Source organism: Aquarana catesbeiana, linkage group LG10, assembly GCF_042186555.1.
Source record: "Aquarana catesbeiana isolate 2022-GZ linkage group LG10, ASM4218655v1, whole genome shotgun sequence".
Classification (NCBI taxonomy): Eukaryota; Metazoa; Chordata; class Amphibia; order Anura; family Ranidae; genus Aquarana; species Aquarana catesbeiana.
This window is the reverse complement of record NC_133333.1, coordinates 78964897-78987342: the sequence shown is the minus strand read 5'-3', so window position 1 is coordinate 78987342 and position 22446 is coordinate 78964897. Positions and strand designations below refer to the sequence as shown.

The following is a 22446-nucleotide window of genomic DNA, read 5'->3' as shown; positions in this document are numbered from 1 at the left end:
ATTATGTTAGTAATAAGAAGTAGGTAGTTATGGTACTAGTATATTAACCAATTAGGTTGGTTTCCAATAGGCCCATTTCTTCTGGTGAATATGAATGGTATCATTAAGGGTATGATAAATCCACTCAGAGAGTTTGAGGAGCTCCATTCTATTAATTACTTGTTGCCATGACAGATTTGAGGATTTCCAGTTGAATGCTGTCATCCAGTGGATTGAACTACATAGGGAGTGGAATAGTCTCATACATGGGAGAGGAATGTCAGGGATACCAGCGTATAGCAAGCAAATCTGAGGGGAGGGAGTAATCTTTTGATTAGAAAGTTGCTCTATTAAATTAATTGCCTTAAGCCATATGTGGTTAATATGTTTGCAGCTCCAAAAAATGTGTAAGAGGGAGCCAGATTCCGGACATCCTCTGAAGCAATTAGGAGAGATGGAAGGGTAGAAGGTATGGAGCTTTGAAGGAGTGAGGTACCATCTAGAGAATATTTTAAGGGGGGTCTCTCTGAAGGAGATAGCTTTGTTACTTTTACGGAGGTTTTCTGACATGGAGCTCCACTCCTCAATGGTAAGCGAGACATTCATATCTGCCTCCCATTGGAGCATCTGTGTAGATTTATCGGGAACACCAACACCATTGATATAGCTATACATCCTAGATATGAGGCCTCTGTCTCTAGAGGATAAAATACATATATGTTCAAATGTAGTGTATGAGGGATGAGTATTGAGTGCAAAATATTTAGCGTAGAAGGTTCTAATTTGATGGTAACGTTGGAGTTCATTTGTATCTAAATTATGTGTGGCTTGTAGGTCTGAAAATGGGATAAATTCCCATTTTTGTTGGAGGGATCTCAAGGTAGTCAGATTTTTGTCAATCCAAGTGGAAAAATCTTGTATGTTGTTATAGGCATATACAAATCTATGGTCTCCTATGAAGGAAGCCAGGGGGGGTATGTCTGATGAGAGTTTGTATATGTCTTTATATTTAGACCATAATTGGTAAAATTGAGCTATAATGATGTTGTGTTTCATAAGTTTGTTGTAAGTGGTAGTGTTGGACCAAAGGATACCCTGCAGATGGAGTGGGAGAATTGAGATGGATTCAAACATTTTCCATGGGGAATTAATTGAGGGAGTGTACCACTGGGTAAGTTGTGTGAGTCTTGATGCCAAATAGTAGAGCCATATATTTGGGAGGCCTAGGCCGCCTGAAGATTGTGGCCTGTGCATGAGGGCGTAGCTGCATCTTGGTTTTCTCTCGGCCCATATAAATTTGTTTATTTCTCTCTGAAGAGAGGTCAATTTGGATTTAGGAACATTAATAGGTAGGGCGCGAAAAAAGTATAATAGTTTTGGAAGGATTGTCATTTTAATAGCACATATTCTACCTAAGAAGGAGATATGAAAAGAGGACCATGACTTTAAAAGAGATATGATATGTGAGAATAATGGAATATAATTGGATTTATATAAAAGAGTGTATGTGGAGGTTATTGTGACGCCTAAGTATTTGAATGATTTAGGACACCATATAAATGGGAAATTTTGTGATAGTAAGGATTGGGTGTTATGAGGGTAATTAATTGGAATAGCAGAACATTTATTAGTGTTAATTTTGAGGCCTGAAATATTTTGAAAAGATTTCAGTGTACTTAAAAGGGATGGGATAGAAGTGAGGGGGTTTGTGATGAAAAGAAGAGCATCATCAGCATATAGGCTGAGTTTAAATTCTTTGTCTCCTTTTGTATATCCTTTTATGTCAATACTATTCCTAATCTTTTGAGCTAAGGGTTCAATTGCTAAAGCAAAAAGTAATGGTGACAGTGGGCAGCCCTGTCTGGTGCCTCTACTAAGAGAGAAAAAGTCTGAGTTGTGTCCAGGGATTTTAATTCTAGTTTGGGGGTTATGATAAAGAGCGTTAAAACCCTGTAAAAATTTATCTGAGATTCCATATTTAGGAAGTAAGTGGTTTAGATATGACCAGCTAACGCTATCGAACGCTTTATGGATGTCTAAGCTGAGTAGGCATAATTGTTGGGAGGTTAAATTGGCATCTTGGATAATATTAGTGACTAATCTGACATTATCTACTATTTGTCGGCCTGGAATGAAGCCGGTTTGGTCTACGTGTATTAAATTTGTAATTACTGCAGCCAGTCTATCTGATAGTAACCTACCAAAAATTTTTAAATCATTATTAAGGACAGATATAGGTCGGTAATTTTGAGGAAGAGAGTGATCTTTTAGTGGTTTGGGGATAAGGGAAAGATTAGCTAGGAGCATTTCATCTGGAAAATTACCACCGTTAAGGATGAGATTGAAAAGTTTGGTTAAGTGTGGGGTTAAAAGAGGGGCATATTTTTTATAGTATGATGTAGAGAAACCGTCTGGGCCAGGGGCCGTAGATGTTTTGAGAGATTTGATAATTTTTGTAATTTCTGTATGCGTGCAAGGTGCATTAAGGGATTCTATTTGGGTGGCGTTTAGAGTGGGTAGTTGAATGTCATCTAACCATGATTTAGAGGGTTGGTCAGGAGGGATTTGAGGGCTACAAAGTAGGTCTTTATAAAATGAGGAGAAGATCTCAAGAACGCCTTGAGGGTGAGTGATCATGTTCCCAGCTCGATCTCTAAGTTTATATGTATGAGATGGTTTATGATCATGGTTAAGTTTTTTAGCAAACATAGCTGATGGGGAATTGCTGTGTAGTAAAAATTTAGCTTTTGAGAATCTCAAGGATTTTTCCGTGTTCGCTGATAGTATAAGGTCCAGGGCATTGCGTTTGTCCTGGATTTGTTTGGTGATCTCTTGAGAGGGATCGTGTTGTAGTTTATTGTAAAGTAGATTTAAGTCTTTGGTGAGATTTTTAATGTTTGTGATTTTTTCTTTATTTCTTTTAGCAGCTATGCTAATTAGATGTCCACGAAGGACTGCTTTATGTGCTATCCATATAGCAGAGGGAGAGATATCATAAATCCCGTTTTTAATAGTAAAACCGCTGTACAGGGCATGGGATGCAGACAGTACACCACAAAGCGGCATTCCGCCACTACCTATTACAAAACTTCTGGTCCGCAACAACCGGGTCGGAGTAAGAAATTCCGGATGTATAAGCTAGTGTGGGTCCTACACGTTACGTCACGACCCCTCGTGACCTCTCCTACATGAAAAAAATATATTTTTTTTTTTTTGCTTGAAAATTACTCAAACCCCTAAACATTTTTTATATATACATATAATTTTTTATATATACATTTTTAATTTTTTTTTTTAGCAGAGACCCTAGAATAAAATGAAGGTCGTTGCAATTTGTCATGTCACACAGTATTTGCGCAGCAATTTTTCAAACGCAATTTATTTGGACAAAATATACTCTAAATCCATTTTAATGCAAAAAAACAATAAATAACCCATTTTTTTGATAAAATAGAAAAAAAGGTGTTACGCCGAGTAAATAGATGCACGTGTCACTCTTCAAAATTGTGCACTCACGCAATGGCACCAAACTTCATTACCTAAAAATCTAAATAGGTTACGCTTTAAAACTTTTTACAGGTTACCAGTTTAGAGGAGGTCTTGTGTTAGAATTATTGCTTTCGCTATAATGCTAGTGGCTATGGCTCACATGTGTAGTGGGCATGCGTATTTTTTATTTGTTGCTGTGTGTGTGTGTGTGTGTGTGTGTGTGTGTGTGTGTGTGTATATATATATATATAATATATATATAATTACCTTTGCCGTTTTGGTTCGCTCCAGTAATGTTCTGCTGACCTACCTGAAGCACCCAGTAAGAGGGAGCTTGCTGTGTCAAGCTTTGCTATTTGCCAGTGTCCACCCTGGGGGTGGAGAATAACATCTAAGCATTAACTCTGGACTGCGATGTACTAAAAAAAATAAAAATCCTATTACCAAGGCAATACACCCATATATAAAATGTAAAAATTGCTCTGGCCTTTAAGGAGCATACAGGTACAGGAGCTGAGGTAGACCTGAAGTTTAATGCCTACAATTTATGGCATTTGCTAGCTCTTGAGTTCCTAGAGATTAATGTGCTTATTCTACATTGTAGGTGGGTTATGACTTAAAAGAGGAGATTGAAAGAAAGTTCGACAAGTGGCAAGAACCTCCCCCCGTTAAGCAAGTGAAACCCCTGCCAGCCCCACTTGATGGACAAAGGAAGAAACGTGGCGGCCGCAGGTAAGGATGTTGTTGTTTTGTGCATAACCTTTGTAGGTAATATTAATGCAAATAACAAAACCTATTAAATAGTGACAGAACTGCGCTTTAGGGCTTGGCTATAAGGTCAGAAAACACAGGTTGCTGCCTCCCTTTCCACAAAGTCCCTATAAGGTACTTTGCATAATATATAAAGGTAAAAAGTTAGGGTATATTGGCGCTACCTATAAGCATAATACACTGGGATAGCCTAACAGTATATCCCCCCTTACTTATAGTGATGAATCTATAAGGTGTGTAGATTATCTAAATTCCCCTTATGGTATAAATAGTACCCCAGCAACCAATTATATGCCTACTAATCAAAAATTATGGTAGATATGTAACACACGTCAAGTGTCGCACACCATAGAGGGTCCTACAGCGTCTAGAAAAGAGACCAGAGGCTATATTCCATTGTGTGCATTTACTAAAAACCATATATCAATGCGGTGATGTGCATATAGGTTGCATATACTATATTCATACCATATGCGTTTTGGACATATCTTAACCACTTGCTTACTGGGCACTTAAACCCCCCTCCTGCCCAGACCAATTTTCAGCTTTCAGTGCTCTCACACTTTGAATGACAATTACTCAGTCATGAAATACGGTACCCAAATGAATTTTTTGTCCTTTTTTTCTTACAAATAGAGCTTTCTTTTGGTGGTATTTGATCATCTCTGGGTTTTTTATTTTTTGCGCTATAAATAAAAAAAGACCGAAAATTTAAAAAAAAAACGCATTTTTCTTAGTTTCTGTGATAAAATTTTGCAAATTATTAATTTTTCTTTATAAATTTTGGCCACAATTTATACTGCTACATATCTTTGGTAAAAATAACCCAAATTAGTGGATATTATTTGGTCTTTGTGAAAGTTAGAGAGTCTACAGGTTATGGTGCAAATCATAAGAAATTGATCACATCTGAAGTACTGGTGGACTGATCTCATTTCTTGCAATCCGAACAAGTCAGGAAAGTACAAATACCCCCCAAATGACCCCTTTTTTGAAAGTAGACATTCCAAGGTATTTAGTAAGATGCATGGTGAGGTTTTTGATGTTGTCATTTTTTCCCACAATTCTTTGCAAAATGAAGATTTTTTTTTTTTCCCCACAAAATTGTCATTATAATAGGTTATTTCTCTCACATGGCATGTGTATACCACAAATAACACCCCAAAATACATTATGCTACTCCTCCTGAGTATTATGATACCACATGTGTGGGACTTTTTCACAGCCTGGCCACATACAGAGGCCCAACATGCAGGGAGCGCCATCAGGTGTTCTAGGAGCATAAATTACACATCTAACTTGTTGACTACGTATTACACTTTTGAAGGCCCTGGAGCACCAGGACAATGACATGTGACACTGATGACAGATGGCACTGATACGTGGCACTGATGACACTGACGTGGCACTGATGACAGATGGCACTGATACGTGGCACTGATGACACTGACGTGGCATTGATGACAGATGGCACTAATATGTGTCACTGGTGGCACTGATGACATTTGGCACTAATACGTGGCACTGATGACATTTGGCACTAATACGTGGCACTGACAGATGGCACTAATACGTGGCACTGATGACACTTGACACTGATGACACTAATATGTGGCACTAATGACACTTGACACTGATGACAGATGGCACTAATATGTGGCACTAATGACACGTGGCAGTGATGACAGATGGCACTGATGACAGATGGCACTAATACGTGGCACTGATGACAGATGGCACTAATACGTGGCACTGATGACAGATGGCACTCATGACAGATGGCACTAATACGTGGCAGTGATGACAGATGGCACTAATACGTGGCAGTGATGACACGTGACACTGATGACAGATGCCACTGATACGTGGCACTGGGGAGGGATGGCACTGTGGACAGATGGCACTGGGGAGGGATGACAGTGGGGAGGGATGGCACTGTGGACAGATGGCACTGGGGAGGGATGACAGTAGGGACGGGTGGCACTGGGGAGGGATGGCAGTTGGGACGGATGGCACTGGGGAGGGATGGCAGTTGGGACGGGTGGCACTGGGGAGGGATGGCAGTTGGGACGGATGGCACTGGGGAGGGATGACAGTGGGGAGGGATGGCACTGTGGACAGATGGCACTGGGGAGGGATGGCAGTTGGGACGGATGGCACTGGGGAGGGATGGCTGTGGGGACGGATGGCACTGGGGAGGGATGGCTGTGGGGACAGATGGCACTGGCGACAGGCAGTGGGGAGGGATGACAGGAGACACTGACGACTTTTTTTTAGTTTTTTTTTTTTCCCCACTCACCGCTGCAGCGGTTCGCTCTCCCTCCTCACACGCTGTCTCTGTGTGAGGAGGGAGAGCCGGCGATGAGAGATGATCTCATATGTTTACATATGAGATCCTCTCCCATTGGCACCGCCGATCGCACTGTAAACGGCCGCTGTCATTGGCCGTTTACGGCGATCTGTGACTGGCTGTGTCCGAGGGACACGGCCAGCACAGAACTTCCGCGATGCGCGCCCGCGGGAGCGCGCATTGCGGAAGTAAACAGCTGGACGTCCAGGGACGTCCACCCAGCAGATAGCGTCCGCGCTGCAGCCGTCTTTCGGCTATAGCGCGGGCGCGAAGTGGTTAAAATCGCATGAAAACAAAACAGCTAGTACAACCACAGAGCATCCAGCAGTCAGATCTCCAATATATATTATAACAGTCCATATACTGATGTTGCTATGACAATATTCAGATTCCCAGTGGTGACTTTGGTGATGAATCAATTTGTCAGGTGACTCTCGTGCTCCCCCTATTGGTTGCCTACTTACCAGCTTCCGGAACCCCACCGGGGGTATAACGCCTGTGGTGTAGTATGCTGGGTCACTTCACTTGCTGCTTCATCTCGTAGATATTACTGTAATCAGCTTCCCAGACCCCACACCGGGGGAATGCTCCTATGTTGGAAAATGGGCCGTCTAGCTGTTGTATATTGTGTTGGGTGACTCCTATATTTTTCAGTCCATAGAGGCGTTGCTCCCCTCATACATCCAAAAAAGAAGAAAGAGCTTCCATGGCGTAATAAAGTATAACCATTTTATTTAAAAAATATATATATATGCCCACAATACAAAGATACTGGGCTAAAAAATGTTAAATTCAAACAAACAAGACTAGACCGCAAACAGTGATTTGCAATCAAAAATTAAAAATAGATAAAAAGGCAAAATCCAGGTACTGTTATGTGTCTCTGTCCAGATGGATTAGGACAGCAGTAAACCTGAACAGTGTAATGTTTAAAAAGTCCCTCCAAAACAGCATAAACAGCGAGGTGGGGGTATGCATCCACCAGCCGCTACACAGCGTCGTCCTCTCTCGTATGCCTTGGAGCTGACTGACAGAGCGTGATGCCGTTGTGCGCGCTTCGTCACATGACGTCCTCGTGATGCCGTTGTGCGCGCTTCGTCACATGACGTTGCTGAGGACGTCATGTGACGAAGCACGCACAATGGCATCACGCTCTGTCAGTCAGCTCCAAGGCATACGAGAGAGGAGGACGCTAGGGGGAGCACGAGAGTCACCTGACAAATTGATTCATCACCAAAGCCACCACTGGGAATCTGAATATTGTCATAGCAACATCAGTATATGGACTGTTATAATATATATTGGAGATCTGACTGTTGGATGCTCTGTGGTTGTACTAGCTGTTTTGTTTTCATGCGATTTTAAGATATGTCGAAAACGCATATGGTATGAATATAGTGTATGCAACCTATATGCACATCACCGCATTGATATATGGTTTTTAGTAAATGCACACAATGGAATATAGCCTCTGGTCTCTTTTCTAGACGCTGTAGGACCCTCTATGGTGTGCGACACTTGACGTGTGTTACATATCTACCATAATTTTTGATTAGTAGGCATATAATTGGTTGCTGGGGTACTATTTATACCATAAGGGGAATTTAGATAATCTACACACCTTATAGATTCATCACTATAAGTAAGGGGGGATATACTGTTAGGCTATCCCAGTGTATTATGCTTATAGGTAGCGCCAATATACCCTAACTTTTTACCTTTAAATAACAAAACCTGCCTTTTTCTCTTAGATACCGTAAGATGAAAGAGCGACTGGGGCTCACAGAAATTCGCAAACAAGCTAACCGGATGAGCTTTGGAGAGGTATGTTGTTCTCCCACTAATAATTAGAAATTGCAATCTTGCATACAATTAGTAAAGAATGTTACCCCCAAACACTTCTTATCCCTTATATGTGTATGTTTTACCATGTACTTGTGTTAAAAAGTATTCTGTTCTCTTTTTATTTCTTCCTTTTGTGTGAATTACCTCTTGATCCTCTCAGTTTCCCTGCTTTCCTGTATCAATATGTGCAAGCAGTTACTTGAGAGCAGGAAGATAACTGAACTATGAGAGCACTCACCAACGCCCTCACAGTTTATTGATAACTACTATTGATAACTACAAGTCATCAATCACAAAGGCTGACGGTGCTTGTAGTCAGGTAACTGAATGACAATACTGAATGTATTGTAACTGGGAAATGAGTGCTAGCAGGGTTGAAGGTTTTGCTCAGTGCACAGTGTGCCACATGTATGCAAAATTGGTGCAACAGCTCCAGGATGGATACCGCTGTGACAGATGTGAGCAGGTTGCCCTTCTGGAAGCTCGCATTAGAGATCTGGAGGAGCAAGTTGCAACACTGGGCAGAAAGGACAACCTTGAAGGGGGTCCTCTGCTCGCTGAGCAGGTGGTCAGTAGGGTTGATGTGGAGGGTGGAGGGGCAAGTCAGGATTATCAGATAGGAAGATGGGTTAATGTAGTTAGAGGGAGTGGAAGGGGCTCGCAGAATAGGAAGGCCAGTCCTGTGTTTGTGCATCAAAACAAATTTGCCAAGTTGGGTGAAGATGTGGAGGTGGCAAACACAGAGGTGGCAGCCCTAGATGTCACTGCTATCCCTAACAGCCGGGAGAGCAGCCCATCTAGTAAAGGTGGTGAGGGGAGTGCAGGTAGGCCTAGACAGTTGGTGGTTATAGGGGATTCTATAATCAGAAGGACTGATAGAATAATTTGTCGCCAGGATCGCCTCAACCGAATGGTTTGCTGTCTCCCTGGTGCTAGGGTTCGGCATGTGGTGGACCGGGTGGATAAATTACTGGGAGGGGCTGGGCATGACCCAGCTGTCTTGGTCCACGTTGGAACCAATGACAGTATACATGGAAGGTGGAGGCTCCTTAAGAATCAATTTAAAGAACTAGGCTGCAAGTTGAAGGGAAGGACCTCCAAGGTGATATTCTCTGAAATATTGCCTGTGCCATGCGCAACACAGGAAAGGCAGGGGGTGATTAGAGAGCTGAATGCATGGCTCAAGACCTGGTGTAGGGAGGAGGGATTTGGGTTTCTAGAGCACTGGACTGACTTTTCATTGGGGTGCAACCTATATGCTAAAGACGGTTTGCACTTGAATGGAAGGGGGTCTGCTGTGCTGGGGGAGAGGTTTTTAGGAAGGCTGGAGGAGTATTTAAACTAGGATTGAGGGGGGAGGGTGAACTAGAATTACATCAAGAAGACAGGTTAGTTAGGGGTCAGACATTAATGGAGGGTGGAATGGGGACAGATGGGGGGAGGGTTATGGCAGGTGTCAAGAAATTTCCCATGTTGCAAACAGCCATTGGAAACTGTAGTGCCATTTGTACTACTAAAAAATATATGAAAAACACCAGACCAAAATGTATTAATGCATTAAAGTGTTTGTTCACCAATGCCAGAAGTCTGCCAAGCAAAATAGGTGAGTTGGAAGCTCTGGTGCATGAAGTGAACTATGATGTAATCGGTATTGCTGAAACTTGGCTTCAATCCTCACATGACTGGGCTATTAATATTCCTGGCTATGCACTCTTTCGGAGAGACAGGGTAAAAAGGAAAGGTGGCGGGGTCTGTCTCTATGTGAGAAGTGATCTCAAAGCAAGTGTGAAAGAGGACCTGATTGATGGAGAGTGTGATGAGTCTGAAGCATTATGGGTGGAACTGCATATAGATGGGCGTAGTTCAAAGTTAATCATTGGAGTTTGTTATAGACCACCCAATGTTAACGAGGAGGTGGAGACTCAGCTCCTTGCACAGATGGAAAGGGCTGCAAGGGCTGGGACAGTGATAATAATGGGAGATTTTAACTACCCAGAAATTGACTGGAGTAATGGCACTGCTGGGACAGTTAAAGGGCAAAAATTTATAAACCCTAGTACAGGACAATTTTATGGTCCAGTTTATTGAGGCCCCAACTAGGAATTAAGCTCTGTTGGACCTGGTAATCTCAAACCATGCAGAGCTTATTACTAATGTGCAGATAAAGGAACACCTGGGTAGCAGTGACCATAACATGATTTCATTTGATGTTAGCTGTAAACAAGAAATACATAAGGGAAAGATAAAAACACTTAACTTCAAGAGAGCAAATTTTCCAAGGATGAGGGCTGCTCTCGAGGACTTAGACTGGGAGGGAATATTGGCAGCGATAAACACAGAACAGAAATGGGAATTCTTCAAAAAGACTGTTTGGGACCTCACTGCAAAGTATATTCCCATGGGCAATAAGTTTAAAAGGCTAAAAAGAAAACCTATGTGGCTCACGGTCAAAGTTAGAAAAGCTATAAACAATAAGAAAAGAGCTTTTAAAAAATATAAAAATGAAGGAACACTAGTGTCATTTAAATGCTACAAAGAATTTAACAGAATATGTAAAAAGGAAATCAAGGGTGCAAAAATTCAAAATGAACGACAGATCGCAAAAAATAGTAGGACAAACCCCAAAAAATTCTTCAAATATATTAATAGTAAAAAGGTCAGATCTGAGCATGTAGGCCCTTTACAAAATAATCTAGAGTGGGTGACTGGGGACAAGGAGAAGGCTAATTTATTAAATACTTTCTTCAGCTCTGTGTATACAAAAGAGCATGGGGAAGTTCATGTCCATAATGGCGGTGGTATTGACACAGCCCCCAATGATCCACAATGGCTCAAAAGGGATATGGTCCAGAAATATTTAGACAGAATAAAGGTGGATAAAGCACCTGGACCTGATGGCATCCACCCACGGATCCTAAAAGAATTGAGCTCTGTAATTTCAAAGCCATTGTATCTAATTTTTAGGGACTCATTAATGACGGGAATAGTACCGCTGGATTGGCGCAGGGCGAACGTGGTGCCTATATTTAAAAAGGGATCAAAGTCTTTACCAAGTAACTATAGACCTGTTAGTTTAACTTCTATAGTCGGGAAGATACTGGAGCGTTTAATAAAAGACCACATAGACGAGTTCTTGCTGGAAAAAAACATTTTAAGCAACAGACAGCATGGGTTCATGAAAGACAGAAGTTGTCAGACAAACCTGATTTCTTTTTATGAAGAGGTAAGTAAAACCTTGGACAGAGGGGTGGCTGTGGACGTGGTTTATTTGGATTTTGCAAAAGCGTTTGATACAGTTCCGCACACACGGCTCATGTGTAAGTTAAAGTCTACAGGCTTGGAAATATCAGTTTGTAAATGGATAGAAAACTGGCTAAAAGACAGAATTCAGAGAGTAGTGGTTAATGATTCTTACTCTGAATGGTCTAAGGTTATCAGTGGTGTACCCCAAGGTTCAGTGCTGGGACCCTTACTCTTTAATATCTTTATAAATGATATTGGGTCTGGGATCAAAAGTAACATTTCTGTCTTTGCAGATGACACCAAGCTATGCAGTGGAATAATGTCCTTACAGGATGTCTCCAATTTACAAGCCGACCTCAATGCACTGTCTAATTGGGCGACTATGTGGCAGATGAGGTTTAATGTTGAGAAATGTAAAGTTATGCACTTGGGGGCTAAGAATATGCATGCATCATACATGCTAGGGGGAGTACAACTGGGGGAATCTGTAGTGGAGAAGGATCTGGGGGTTTTGGTAGATCATAAGCTCAATAATAGCATGCAATGCCAAGCTGCGGTTTCCAAAGCGAGCAAAGTTCTTTCTTGTATTAAGAGAGGTATGGACTCCAGAGAGAGAGATATCATTTTGCCCCTGTTCAAATCATTAGTAAGACCTCATCTGGAATATGCAGTTCAGTTTTGGACACCAGTTCTCAAAAAGGATATCGTGGAACTGGAGAAAGTGCAGAGAAGGGCAACCAAACTGATAAGAGGCATGGGGGAGCTCAGCTATGAGGAAAGATTAGAGGAACTGAATTTGTTCACTCTTGAGAAGAGGAGAATAAGGGGGGATATGATCAACATGTTTAAATATATAAGGGGTCCATATAGTGAACTTGGTGTTGAGTTATTCACTTTACGGTCAACACAGAGGACAAGGGGGCACTCTTTACGACTGGAGGAAAAGAGATTTCATCTCCAAATACGGAAAGGTTTCTTCACAGTAAGAGCTGTGAAAATGTGGAATAGACTCCCTCCAGAGGTGGTTCTGGCCAGCTCAGTAGATTGCTTTAAGAAAGGCCTGGATACTTTCCTAAATGTACATAATATAACTGGGTACTGACATTTATAGGTAAAGTTGATCCAGGGAAAATCCGATTGCCTCTTGGGGGATCAGGAAGGAATTTTTTCCCCTGCTGTAGCAAATTGGAGCATGCTCTGCTGGGGTTTTTTGCCTTCCTTTGGATCAACTGTGGGTATAGTATTGGGTATATTGGATTGTACGTTTTTTTTTTTTTTTGTGGTTGGACTGGATGGACTTGTGTCTTTTTTCAACCTGACTAACTATGTAACTATGTAATGACATGGCCGCGTGGGCAGGGCGCTATTTTCAAATTGTGACAGCAGGAGCAGGGAGAGGATCTAGAAACTGCAAAAACCTGCAAAAAAGACCATGTTCTTATTCACTCTCTACATAATGTTTTAGATAGAACAAAGTATTTGCTCTTTACCACTCCTCCAGAATAGGGGGTTCTGGCCGTAGCCTATAACATATGTGAAAAAAAGAGAAACTATCCTTTTGGGAGGTCCATAGGTTTGGACATCCCTTGGATAGAAAAAGACAGCTACTTTTGGTCAGAAAGGGTATTGAACGAGATAGATGTAAAAGATAAAGTATCAAAATTTTATTGTGGTTTAAATACCAAAATCATAAATAAAAGATATAACGTTACTTTCCATGTCTGTTAGTAACTCTAAGTCTTAGGTGACAACATTAAAAAAGATACATCGGATGTCTGTTACAAATAATGTATCAACATCACAAATGAAGGATCCATAGACTAACAATACACACACATAACAATTAACACATAACACGAAATGCCGGCGCCTGCAGTGATCCACTTCTGCACAGCAGTCCCGATGGAAAAATACCAATTCATCAAGTTCAAGAAAAAAACTAATTAGTTAAATACTTAAGTCGGGGGTGCTGTGCAGAGGTGGTCCCCGGGGATATTTGTTGTAGAAAATAGGTTACGTAGTGGGAATTTGATTATGATGTGGGGGGCGGTAAATGGGGCGGTAAAAATAAGGTTAAGAAAAAATTGCAATGTCTGGATCTGTATGTATCCCGCAAATGTTTGTTTAAAAAAATCCTCTTTAGTTATTCCATTACTATCGATACAGTCTGAATAAGGATATCCAAACGATTGCTCAGGGTACACGTCACGGTTCCAAACAAAAAGGTTAGACTGTTATTGAATGTGCTTATATGCATATTGGTATACTGTAATGATGGTAAAGCTGAGCTGATAGACCGCTACTCCTCAAATCCTCCATGAGCATAACCTAACCCACTGAAATTTGCTTTACAATCACATTGATAAAGCCAGGGTACTGTGGAATAAGTAAAGTAAATTAGCTGGATATATCGGCTGGGTAGTGGGAATCTTATTGTGGTAAGGGAGGTAATAGATGGAGCGGTAAAATAAGATGGTAGACAAAGGCTGCAGTGTCTGGATCTGTATGTGTCCCGCAACTATTTATTGAAAGAAGTCCTCTTTAGTTATTCCATTACTATTAGTGTAGTCTAAACATAGGTAGACAAACAATTTCTCAGGGTACAAGTCACAGTTCCAAACAGACAAGTTAGGCTGTTATTGAGTGTGCTTATATGCATATAGGTATTCAATGATGATAGTAAAGCTGAGCTGATAAGCCGCTGCTCTTCAGATCCTCCGTGAGTCTAATTTAACCCACTGAACATACACACTTTACTTTGCAATCACATTGATAAAGCCAAGGTACTGTGGAATAAGTTAAGTAAAGTAAAGTAAATATTTGTTGGTACGTTACCACCTTCGTTTCCTATGTGGACTCTGACATAGTTCTTATCTTTCCCGGCTATTTGTGTTTGAATAGTGGAACAGCTGATGGAGAGTGTTAAATCACTGATACGGCAGCTCTGCATTCACGCTGCACTGAGTAGTTTGTCTCTTCATCCTGCTGCTTTCAATAGCCATTCATTTCTACATGGGTCAGACGTCCTAATTGTGAGGTGGTTAATCGTTCATTATTCCATAGTTTTCCCTTTCAATGATGATTTGTAGCTTAAGACAAGCTCACTTGCTGCTCCGCTCGCTCTGTCATCTCATGTGGGATGGCTCATTGCTCCCCCATTCCTTCACTACGGCAATGTACCTCGGGGATCACTGACATGGCAGCCCTGCATCTGCTTTACGCCAACGCGTTTCGCAACATGTGAGTCACGTAGCTTCGACTGGGCGTTCCAGCAGCAAGTTTCTCTTTTTTTCACGCAGGGAGAGGATCCCCCGCTTTCACAAGGAGGTGGGGTGCATGCTGAACATGTTACACCCTAAATATGGGTGTAACATGTTCAGGAAAGCAAACTTAGCCTTTAAAGAGGAAGTAAACCCTGATGGGTTTTACTTCCTCTTTTGCTCCCTGTGTAGCCTGCAAACTAAAAGCATAATGGGCTAGTATGCATTGCATACTAGCCCATTATGTGACACTTACCTGCAAAAGAATCCAGCGATGTCCCCTGTGTAGACAGCATCCATCTTCAAGCCCTCCTGGGCTGTGGACTCCGGCTCTGTGGTTCGCCGGAGCTGCATGACGCACAGTAACAGCACACGCTAGGGAAGAAACGGCATGGAGTTTCGTTTCTTCCCTGCACATGCACCATTCACTTTATCAGCAGACTACAAGTGAAATATTTCCACTACCTATAGGTAAGCCTTATTATAGGCTTACCTATAGGTAGAAGTCCCAAAAAAGGGTTTACAACCACTTTAAGTTAGGGCAGGTTTGTTTTATCCATGCGTATAAAAAATCTGACCATATGTGAGCTGAGGTTGCTGATAACTTACATACATTACATTGATAATCGCAAATAAAGCCTTTTCATACACAAGATATTTTTTTGCTTGTTGTGATTTTGAAAAAGTAGAAAGTTGCACATGGAAAATGGGTGCCAAGAGACTTATTAGAATTTTTATAATAGTTGTAGTGGGTAATATTTTGGTATCACAACTTTAAAGGATAAGTTCACCTTTTGACCAAAAAATAAGTGCACGTTTTTTTGCAGGTAAAAAAGTACATTTATTTTATTCTGGAACCTGTAAAGCATTGCACCAGCAATCAGATTGCTGATGCCATGCCGGTCTCCTGCAGATCTGTAAGTGTATCGGCTTGCTCGTACTTAGTATGAAGATCCCCCACTAGATATTACAGTGGGAGGTTCGGGGGCCGGTGCATTCATAACATGTTGCATGTTACACCCTGAATATGAGTGTAACATTATGAAAGGTAAGCTTATCCTTTAAGGTATAAATTCCTAGAGGACCCTTTATATGTATGATACTAAAATAGTAAAGAGAAAAAAATACTTTCTCTTTTTGAATAGATCTTCTAAGCAAGCAAGGATTAGTACAAATCTGCCTCGATCCAAGATTTTCCTTCCCAAAAAGCTATTTTGTTTTATTATCGCAACACAAATCACTCATTTAAAAAAAGGACAACATGGTCCTAGATTCCCCTGCAATTCTATTCTCACTTTTTTGCTGTCAATAAATCCCCGAGTATTATTCCTTTCCATGTCTGTATTCTCCCAAATGTGTTTTTGGTATGTATCTCTATTCCATTTGGTTCTAAATTATTGCTGATTTCCTTCAGACTTTCTAAACATCACTACTGGTAGATGTTCGTTCATAGTGCTCAATAGTTGGATGAACGTATACAATCCACCTTTCTTTATCGTTCATCACGGGACACAGAGCAGCCATTGCTATCTGGGTTATACGCCACCTACTGGTGAATGGACACAGGCAGATCACTCAAACAAGAAGTCCTCCCCTATATAACCCCTCCTACACAGGAAGTACCTCAGTTTTTTCGCCAATGCCTGGAAAGTGGTGATCACTGATGTGATACATGTGCTCTTGGCGCATACTAGGAAGTCCACACAGTTCTATTAAGAATCATGGACTTCAATCAGATCCATTCGAAAAAGCTGTCAGAGAAAATTGATGGTACCTGAGCCTCATTGTATAGGAGAGATGATTCCTTGAGCTTTGCCTGTAATGCAGCCTTATGGCGCTGGACCCTGCGTAATGGAACCCTGTGCGGTGTTTGTTCTGACCAAGGTGCTTTCCTGCAGGGTGCTATACAGGTCCAGGGGAGTGGACCCTAAATTAAGGGGGACCCAGTCCCTGAGGGTCTTTTATCACAAAGCTCGCTGTGATGGGTGAAGCTTGGAGTTCTGTTATGTTCAGAGTCCTGCAGCAGGAATGGCAAGTCTGCATTTTTGCAGTCTCTTAAAAAAAATAAAAAAAAAAAAAAAAAATTAAAAGATAAAAAGATCTGACTGTTTGGTCTTCTCTCAGTAGCCACTGGGGGCAGTGGGCTGTTTAATCATGCTCTGTATACTTCTTAGGAGAGTGGGCTGCGGTTTCTCCTCCAACCACTAAAGGGCGCAGGCTCGCTCATTATGGCCCATTTCTATATAGGCGGGAAGTGGAGGGCCGGCCATGTTTACCATGTGGACGGCAGGTTTAGCAAGGCCTCTTGAGACACAACACCAGCCCATGGATACTAATGAAGTGTGAGTTTTTATTAAGGGAGAAATGTGTGGCTGGACAAGTCATGATTTATTTACTGCTTAATCCGGGGGGCCTGTACAACTGTAAGTTGATACACCCCTATAAAGGGTATCATAGCACTGTAAAGCCCCATACACACTATCAGATTTTCTGCTGATTTTTGTCTTCAGATATACCAAAACCATGCAGGGCAAGGGCTTTCCTGATTGCATACAAATTGAAACTCTTAAGGTTTGACCTCCATATTGTATGGTTTTGGTAAATCTGAAGGAAAAAAAATCATCAGAAAAGTGTGTGTGTGTGTGTGTGTGTGTGTATGGGGCTTTAGGAGTTGTGTCTCCAGAATAATGTGCATTTGGTCCGCAGGAGCTAACCTTTAGGCTGCTCTGAAGCAGAAAAAAGGCTGCAGGGGATTCATATGTGCTTGGCTAATCTTGCAAAACTAGTATGGGGCCAAGTACAATTGGGCAGGTGCAGCATAGTATACATGCTTGCAAACTTGTTGCTTAAACGCATGTTTGAATAAACACCAGTTTTTGATAGATGTTGCATAGATACATGTGGCTTAACCACATGTTTTGAAAGCACATGGGCATCGGTGCACTTTAAGGAGTTGTGTGTCCAGAATAGCATGCATTTGGTCTGCAGAAGCTTAGTTTTAGGCTGTTGAAGCAGCATAGAGGCTGCATTGGATGCCTATGTACTTGCCTAATCCTGACTGAAACTAGTATGGGCTCAGGTGCAGCATAGTATATGTTTCATAATGCTTGCTTACTTGCATAGACACGTGCTTGCTTGAATAAACATAAGCTTGCATAGGCACATGTTTGCAGAGGGCCCTGGCCCGCGCGGCCCCCACGCTCGACAAGTGGCGGCGCAAGGCTGGCCACAACTGCGCGTTTGCGTGGACGTGTGTTGTGTAGATGCAGGTTTTCATAGATACGTGTTGCATAAACACGTTTCATTACCACATGCTTGCTTTATTACGTAAATGCCTGTTTCCATGGGCACGTATTGCATAAATGTGTGTTTGCATAGACACACGCTTTTTATGTTTTGCCTAAATGCATATTTGCATAAGCACATGCATGCTTCCATAAATGCATATTGCTTAAACGAGGCTGGCATGTTTTAATTTTTACTGCATCCGTATATGCTTAATTTTGTGCTCATTTACATTAAACTGTATACATATGTGCTTTTTTGCCTAGGACTACATACATATGTGCTTTTTTGCCTTGAACTGCATACATAAATGCATTAATGGCAAGAATACTTGTATACCTGAATGTTTGCATACCTAGGTACCTACATAATGGTATACCTGGATACCTGCATACTTGCATACCTAAGGTGTTGCATAGCCGTAAACCAACGTTGTTTTAGGCCTGCATCCTTGGTTGGCTAATAGTTGCTACGTTATTTACCTGTTATTACCAGTTAAATGGTTCCAGAAAAGGCAGCCGGGGGAGGCAGGTGAACTGCTCTCTGGTTCAGTGATCTGGCGGTGTCCACATCTCCCGATTAACAGTAGTGTTTGGGGCATCTGTGCCACTGTGGTGTTTGGCATTGCAGAGTTTCCTGACGCATTCATTTTTCGTCAGACTGCGGCCTCATCACCTTGATCATGCCTGATCTGTTGATCGAATCCTAAGCAGGATCAAGCCTGGTTAGTATATGGATGGGAGACTGCCCAGGAATACCAGATGCTGTAAGCTTTTCCCCACCTCGCCCACTATGTAACCTGGGTGAGGGAGGCATCTGCGGCTGCTGCGTTTTGAGAGTATCTCAGCCCAGAAGATCTTGGGGCAGTCTCTGAGGTGGTTTTGCTCCTTCCTTAGCCGGCAGAAGCTTGGTAGGTTAAGTACACCTCTTTGGGTCTCCCACAGAGTAGTCAGTCTTTTGCCTTACATTTGACTCTTGGAGCAGAGGTATGGGCTCATTATTAAAAAAATAAAACAAAAACTCAACCGGTAGCAGTCCCAAAACCAAATGGGGACATAAGGTCTAGCTTAGATCTTAAGCCACTGGACATCCTCTGTCCATTTAGTGTTGACCTCTCTACGAGAGGTAGATTTTGGGGTCCATAGTCCTCAATGGCGCATATCTTCATGTGCTGCTTTTTCCAGGCTCATCAAGGGTTTTTGCAATTGCAGTGCAAAGTTTTTTGGGTTTTTTTGTGACTCTGCTCTTAAGGCTGGCCACAACTTCGAGGGTTCACAAAGCTCCCAGCCCCAGTGCTGGGCTTGCTGAAAACGCAGGGGTGCCAATCTCGGTATATCTCAATAATCTTTTGTTCAGGAAGCCTTCTGTTCCAAATTTTCATTTGATACATATCTGCAGGAGGAAGTTGTATCTAGGTCAAGGCACATACCCTACGTATAGTCCTAATCCAGGTCTTGATCATTCTCTGTCTGGAACATGAAGATCCAGGCATTGGATTGCTGGAGGGCTCTGTTCCCGGGGTATTGCAGTTAAAATTGGTGGTTGAAATCTGGAGAAGGGATTGGGAAGATAACCATTGATGCCAGCTTCTCCTCCAGTTCGTTTGAAGGTGGCTATAGTTCAGTGGATTTGGTCTTCACAGGAGAAAACACTGCCCATCACTATCTTGGAACTTTGGGCCAGTACGCCTTGCTCTGGATGTGGGAACCAACCAGTTTAATCCGGAAATGCCTCTGCAGGGGCATATATATCTTCCACTAGGGCGGCACCAGCAGTCATGTGGCTCAGGAAGGTGAACCACGTTCTGTCTGAGACAGCACAAGAAGTGCTGTCTCTATCACTAGTACATATTCCAGGTATAAAAATAATGACAAGGGGAACTCTGCAGGTGGATCTACTAGATTCCAAGTTCTACAACAAGTGGGAACAGGTTGCGACTGGGATGAAAGTCCCACCGGCAATAGGGGCAGATGCACTGGTAACACCTTAGGGACCAGTTCTCCCTTATTTGACGCTTTCCCTCTGTTTCGACTTCTCCCACATCTTTTGCAAAGAATCTGGGAGGTGGTAACACTGATGGTGTTATCCGAATTAGACCAGGAGGGCTTGGTACACTCACATATAGTGAGTTTTGAGGGGGTCACTCCCAGTCCAGTGGGACCTAATGGTCTTGAGTCCTGTATCTTGGTACTGTTGAGTCCCGGAAGCCAGCTTCAGGGAACTTCAATTACAGGACTTGGAAATAATATTTGCCTGGGGGAAGCTAGGAAGTGGCACCCACAGAAATATGTGAGTGGGAAATTTTATTTTCTTTCTCCAATCAGTAGGGGAAAGGAGATTGGCCTCAAGTACCTTTTTAAGGGTTAGCATTTGTCCCTATCCACCAGTGCCTCGGTCCTCCTGATTAGCTGAGACACAGCAGCGGCGCCATTGGCTCCAGCTGCTGTCAATCAGCATCAGTTAGCCGAGAGGGAGAGGAGTGAACCGCTGCTCCGTGTCTGAATGGACACACGGAGCAGTGGCTCGAGTGCCCCCATAGCAAGCTGCTTGAAGTGGGGGCACTCGACAGGAGGAAGGGGCCAGGAGCTCGGACGAAGGACCCGAGCGAGAAGAGGAGGATCTGGGCTGCTCTGTGCAAAACCACTGCACGGAGGAGGTAAGTAAAACATGTTTCATTTTTTTTTTTTCTTTAAAAATAACAGACTTTAGTATCACTTTAATCTCAAACGATTAAAAACACTCACAGGATAGGATCAACTGGATCACTCATCATAAGAGGCACCGCCGCTTGTTCTTGCCCTGCAGGATCTGCCAATGTTCTCACGGCCATGGATGGATGGAAGTCAGACTGGGACGCTGAATGGCAACCCAGAAGTTTGACAGTTTGGTTGAGATCACAACCAATGTGACAGTTATGCACCCGGCATGTGCTGGAAATGTAACTGAAGCTGTTAAATCATTGGGTTTAGTTCTGCTTTAAGATTATTATACAGGATTTATATAGCGCCAACCGTTTATGCAGCACTTTACAATGTAAAAGGGAGACCATACAGTTATAATACAATAAAATACAAGAGGATTAAGAGGGCCCCGCTCAGGAGGGCTTACAATCTAATAGGGTGAGGCAGGTGGTACAAAAGGTTGTAACTGTGGGGAATGAGCTGATGGAAGTGGTAAAAGATTAGTTGGAGACGTGATAGGCTTTCCTGAAGAGATGAGTTTTTAGGGATTGCCTGAAGGTAGCAAGAGTAGGAGATAGCCGAACAGGTGGAGGTAGCGAGTTCCAGAGGATGGGAGAGGCTCTGGAGAAATCCTGGAGACTAGCATGGGAGGATGAGACGAGAGATCTTGAGAGTAGGAGGTCTTGAGAAGAGCGGAGAGGACGGTTTGGGTGATATTTGGAGACAAGATTGGTGATGTAACTCGGGGCAAAGCTGTGAATGGCTTTGTATGTTGTGGTTAGTATTTTGAATTTAATTTGCTGGGTGATTGTAGGGATTGGAGGAGAGGGTTGGCAGACACTGAACGGTTGGTAAGGTGTATAAGTCTGGCAGCAGCATTCATGATAGACTGAAGAGGGGATAGCCTATGGAGAGGCAGGCCAATGAGAATGGAGTTGCAATAGTCAAGGCGAGAGATAACAAGGGAGTGAATGAGGAGCTTGGTGGTGTCATTTGTTAAAAAGGGACAAATTTTAGAGATGTTACGGAGGTGAATGCTACAAACTTTTGACAACGTTTGGACTTAAGGTTGAAATGACAAGTCAGAGTCTAGGATTACACCTGGTACCCTGGCATGAGGGGAGGGACTGATAGTTGCATTGTTGATGGAAAAGTCATGGAGGGGGGCACGGTCAGGGGGGAATATTATTAGCTCAGTTTTAGAGAGATTTAGTTTAAGGAAGTGGTGTGACATCCATGCTATGTCAGTTAGTAAGTTAGTAATGCGAGAGGAGACTGAAGGAGTGAGGTGAGGAGTAGACCGATTTGGGTGTCATCGGCTTATAAGTGGTATTGGAAGCCGTGGGCAGTTATCAGGTGACCAAGGGAGGAGGTGTATATAGAGAAGAGCAGGGGTCCGGGAACAGAGCCTTGGGGGACCCCACAGAAAGGGGCAATGGAGAGGAGGTGACCAGAGTTGTAGGTGACACTGAAGGAGCGCTGTGATAGATAATAAGAGAACCAGGATAGAGCAGGGAATGTAGTTTATTGAGAAGGAGCCGCG

General features: G+C 42.5%; 1 protein-coding gene across 5 annotated transcripts in view; it reads left to right on the top strand.

Annotated features, from left to right (window-relative positions):
- The window catches only part of PRPF31 (pre-mRNA processing factor 31), a 190007-nt gene that overhangs the window by 122216 nt on the left and 45345 nt on the right, over nt 1-22446 (top strand). For all 5 annotated transcript variants that reach the window (XM_073602307.1, XM_073602310.1, XM_073602308.1 and 2 more), the window contains 2 exons: nt 4073-4200; nt 8341-8413. In XM_073602307.1, coding sequence (XP_073458408.1) covers nt 4073-4200; nt 8341-8413 — 201 coding nt within the window. The remainder of the gene's footprint in view (nt 1-4072; nt 4201-8340; nt 8414-22446) is intronic.